Source organism: Dipteris shenzhenensis, chromosome 30 (assembly GCF_047967505.1).
Source record: "Dipteris shenzhenensis isolate YYH24624 ecotype China chromosome 30, Dip_SZ_1.0, whole genome shotgun sequence".
Classification (NCBI taxonomy): domain Eukaryota; kingdom Viridiplantae; phylum Streptophyta; class Polypodiopsida; order Gleicheniales; family Dipteridaceae; genus Dipteris; species Dipteris shenzhenensis.
Window position 1 is genome coordinate 41206259 of NC_141625.1, and position 3951 is coordinate 41210209.

Genomic DNA, 3951 nt, shown 5'->3' on the forward strand with positions numbered 1-3951 from the left:
CGAACCTAGACGCTCGAGAATCGACTCGACGTTCCTCTAGTTTGATCAACTTTGATGGTTTGCGATCTTCAACTTTCTCCGGATTTTCTCAGGCAGTTCAAAGCGCCAGCTGAGATGTGGTGATGGCGAATTGCAGTAAATGAAAAGTCCGAGCGTCGTGAGAGGACTGCGCAGTGCGCGAGCTGGACTCTCAAAGCCGCACCTTGAAGTCGGGCTCGATCGAATCGCGTGGGCCGATTCCATTGATGACGCGCATTCAGCTTGAAATTCTTGTAGTTTGAGATCTTTGTGTAATTTTGTTCAGGAAAGCAGTATTGATGTTAAGAAACAGTCAACGACGATTCAGATGGTTCTTCATCCTTCGTAACTCACTGGTCGATCGCTTATTACAGGACTCACTCGACGGATTACTTGCCGCAACAGCTGTTGTTCATAAGATTATTGACGACGATTGTTGTTGGTTGTTTGCCCATCTTCTTCTACAGTTTCTTAATGCTCCATTGATTGGTATCGTTATAACAGGAGCAGCTGCTGCGGCGAACTGCTTAAGCTTCATCGCGTCTTGCGCACACAGACCATCATCCATGGAGCTCGATGCGTAGCAACATCCAGCGAGCTTGTGGAGCTTAGCGGACTGAGCTTCAGCAACATCCGGCCACCTCGAGAGCTTAGTGGATTGAGCTTGAGCTCGATAAGAATAGGTGATTTGGAGACCAATTTATGCAGCGATCAAGCGCTGGTTGACTATCATTGGACCCCCTCCTCACCTGCATCGCCATGGCCTCCGACGACCTCGAGACTTCCCTCCACCCTCAAGATGATCAGCCCGCATACCATTCTCTCGGCGACGAATCCAACAGCATCAAGACCTACAGCTCTGAGCAGGACCAACTCCTCCCCCAGGATGACCATACTTCGTCCTGCTCGACATCTCTCGCCCAATTCCTCAACTGGCCCGAGCTCAAGCTGCAATGCCTCATCGCAGGTCCCATGATCTTCATCAACCTCTTCACCCTCTGCATTCAGCTCGTCTCTGTCATGTTCGTCGGTCATCTGGGCGAACTTGCGCTCTCCAGAGCCACCATTGCTACTTCTTTCGTCAACGTTGTGGGAGTAAGCGTAATGGTATGTATGTGATCGTTAAAGCTCACGGTCCTTTCTTTGCTGATCGTTTCCGCCGTGCTCCACACGCTTGGTCGGGATCAAAATGTAATTCACATTCTGTTGTAACTGTGTTCCGCTCGTAACATCCCTCCCGAAACTTACACAGGGTTGCTGATGCTCTGCACATTCTCTGTGTAGGCGGGTATGTCGACTGCCCTTGATACCCTTTGCGGACAAGCTTACGGAGCAAGACAGTACAGTTTGCTTGGAACATACCTTCAGAGAGGGTTGATAGTGCTGAACCTGACTGCCATCCCCCTCGCCGTTGTTTTTGCCTTCGTTGGACATATCCTGGGGGCTCTCGGACAAAATGCCGAAATCGCTACAGGGTCAGGAGAATACGCCCGTTTGCTCATCCCCCTCCTCTTCGCATTTGCATGCTCTCAACCTCACACCCGATTTCTTCTCGCCCAGAGCCTCGTCTTCCCCATGGTGATTTGTGCATTCGTTACTCTAGCCTGTCATTTGCCGCTATGTTGGGCTCTGGTGTACCGATCCGGCTTGGGGTATCGTGGAGCTGCTGTTGCAACCAGCATTTCGTCGTGGATTAACGCCTCGCTGCTCGTTTCATACGTGAATTTGTCCCCTACTTGTCGGCACACCCGCGCAGGACCAACTTGGCAGGCATTTCGCAATATCCCGCTGTTTCTGAAGCTGGCTCTGCCATCAGCGGCAATGATTTGGTGTGTATTCTCTAAACCCCTCAACCTCAGGAAATCGCGCTTCAATGTGCTCTCAAGATGGAGAATAGTTTTTTAAGTTCAGGGTTGTAAGGAAAGGGCTTGAATTTTTGTAGTTCAATCGCTTCTTACATTGATAGACTTTCTTTTGGCAGCTTAGAGTGGTGGTGCTACGAATTGCTCGTTCTCATCGCCGGTTTACTGCCTGATCCGCAGCTTGAAGCGTCTGTCCTTTCAATTTGGTTTGTCTAGACTCTCGTTCCTTGCTCACGTCATTACACAGCTTAGTTACCAAAGATCAAAACCTGATGCGGCAAGTAGTGATCATCTCTCGTTCTGTGGTGGCAGCTTGAATACCGGAGCAACTTTATACCAAATTCCTTTTGCCATTGGCGCTGCTGTCAGGTTAGTGTTGAGAGGCGAAATTGGAGCATCTATACTATATAGTTTCGATCCAAGAATCCACTCTAATTTTTGGAAACTCGCAGGACTGTTTTAAGGTCACCTGACTGATGAATCGAGTTTGTGGATAATTACTCAGCACACGGGTGTCGAACGAGTTGGGAGCAGGCCGTCCTGACGTAGCTCGTGGTGCTATCAAAGTCGCTTTGCGAATGTCCGTAACGGAGGCTTTGATCGTGGGGATTATCTTGTTCAGTTGTCGCTCTCTCGTGGGGCATCTGTATAGCAGCGATGCTACAGTCATCTCGACTGTTGCTAGCATAATGCCTTTGGTGGTACTCTCTTCAATTTGTGACTCGGTGCAATCAGGCCTCGCAGGTAAGCATTGCCAGATAATCTTCTCTTCTTTTGCTCCCGTAGCTTGAACTGAATTCACAGGACCACCCTGACTTGCAGGAGTTACCAGAGGATGCGGGCTACAAAAGATCGGAGCTGCCATCAATCTGGGCAACTATTATCTTCTGGGTTTTCCAGTGGGTTGCTGCTTAGCGTTTCTCACCAGTCTGCGAAGCGAGGTGCTGTTATTTTTGTTCTGATGCTTGAGAATGATGAAATAGAGAAGCAAATACTGGCCGTAGCTTCTCTGCAAGATATCTCTCTCATCTTCTTCATGGTGTGGATACAAATTCCCCTTAGCTGCATGGTGCCCAATTTTCTGCAGGGTTTGTGGCTAGCAGCCGTATGCGCTACTTTTGGTCAATGCTGTCTCTATACGATCCTGGTGTGGAAAATAGACTGGGATAAACAAGTACGCGGTCTCTTCTCCTGCCGAACTTTTGCAAAGCTACAAATGTAAGATTGAGTATTTACTCTTTTTTACAATCGAATAATGCAGGCCATTGAAGCGGCTAACCGGACGGAAGCATCGGCAAAATTAGATCCCTTGTTGCTCAACTGAACTTGCAGAGTTACCTAGGAATCAGATGATGTTCCCAAGACCTTGTCGGGAACTGGAGTTTTCTATCTTCGACAAGGAGAAAACAAATAGGTCGACTTTCAAACTAACATTCAAAGTACAGTGAACTCTCTGTTTCCGAACCGACGGTCGAAGCTTATATTCAACGCCAGTTTTGTAGTTCTTCATCTTCCATTCTTTTCAATATGCAGACCCCCTAGAACGGAGAGATCATACTTTTGTTTTGGAAGGAGATTATCCTATTTTTGTTGGAGTAATCCCATCCATCGGATACCTAATCCCTCCTGAGAGAGACCTTCGTGAACAAAGGAACTCACAGCTTTTATGGCGTTATCTTCTTTAAAACACACGCGTTTTAGAGTTTTAGAAACACACGCGTTTTAGATCTTCGTGAACAAAGCATTATCTTCTTTAAAACACACGCTTTTATGGCGTTATCTTCTTTAAAACACACGCGTTTTAGAGTTTTAGAAACATCAGAATTCCTCATATGGCATTAAGGTGAGACTACATGCATAGTGATGGCTTTAACCTAATGATTAAATTGAAACATCCAAATTTCAGTCAAGAGTAGTCTCTATGCAACGGGGAATCGAGATTTCGAGGCAAGTTAAACTTGTTAAAGTTTGAGGTTTTTAGTGCGAATTTTATTAAAGTTCTTCAACATTAAAGTGGTGTGACTACATGCACAATGGTGGTTTTAATGTAATGATTAATTTAAATCTATTA

At 46.6% G+C, this 3951-nt stretch overlaps 1 protein-coding gene across 1 annotated transcript; it reads left to right on the forward strand.

The window, feature by feature from the left end:
• On the forward strand, window positions 1-3668 carry LOC147882130 (protein DETOXIFICATION 16-like). The gene is made up of 9 exons (XM_087401414.1): window positions 1-57; window positions 137-1125; window positions 1303-1847; window positions 2000-2086; window positions 2193-2249; window positions 2386-2624; window positions 2703-2821; window positions 2968-3054; window positions 3142-3668. Exons 2-9 carry the CDS (start codon window positions 778-780, stop codon window positions 3202-3204), a joined length of 1545 nt encoding a protein of 514 aa, XP_087257540.1. The 5' UTR covers window positions 1-57; window positions 137-777; the 3' UTR covers window positions 3205-3668.
• Window positions 3669-3951: the final 283 nt, after the last annotated feature.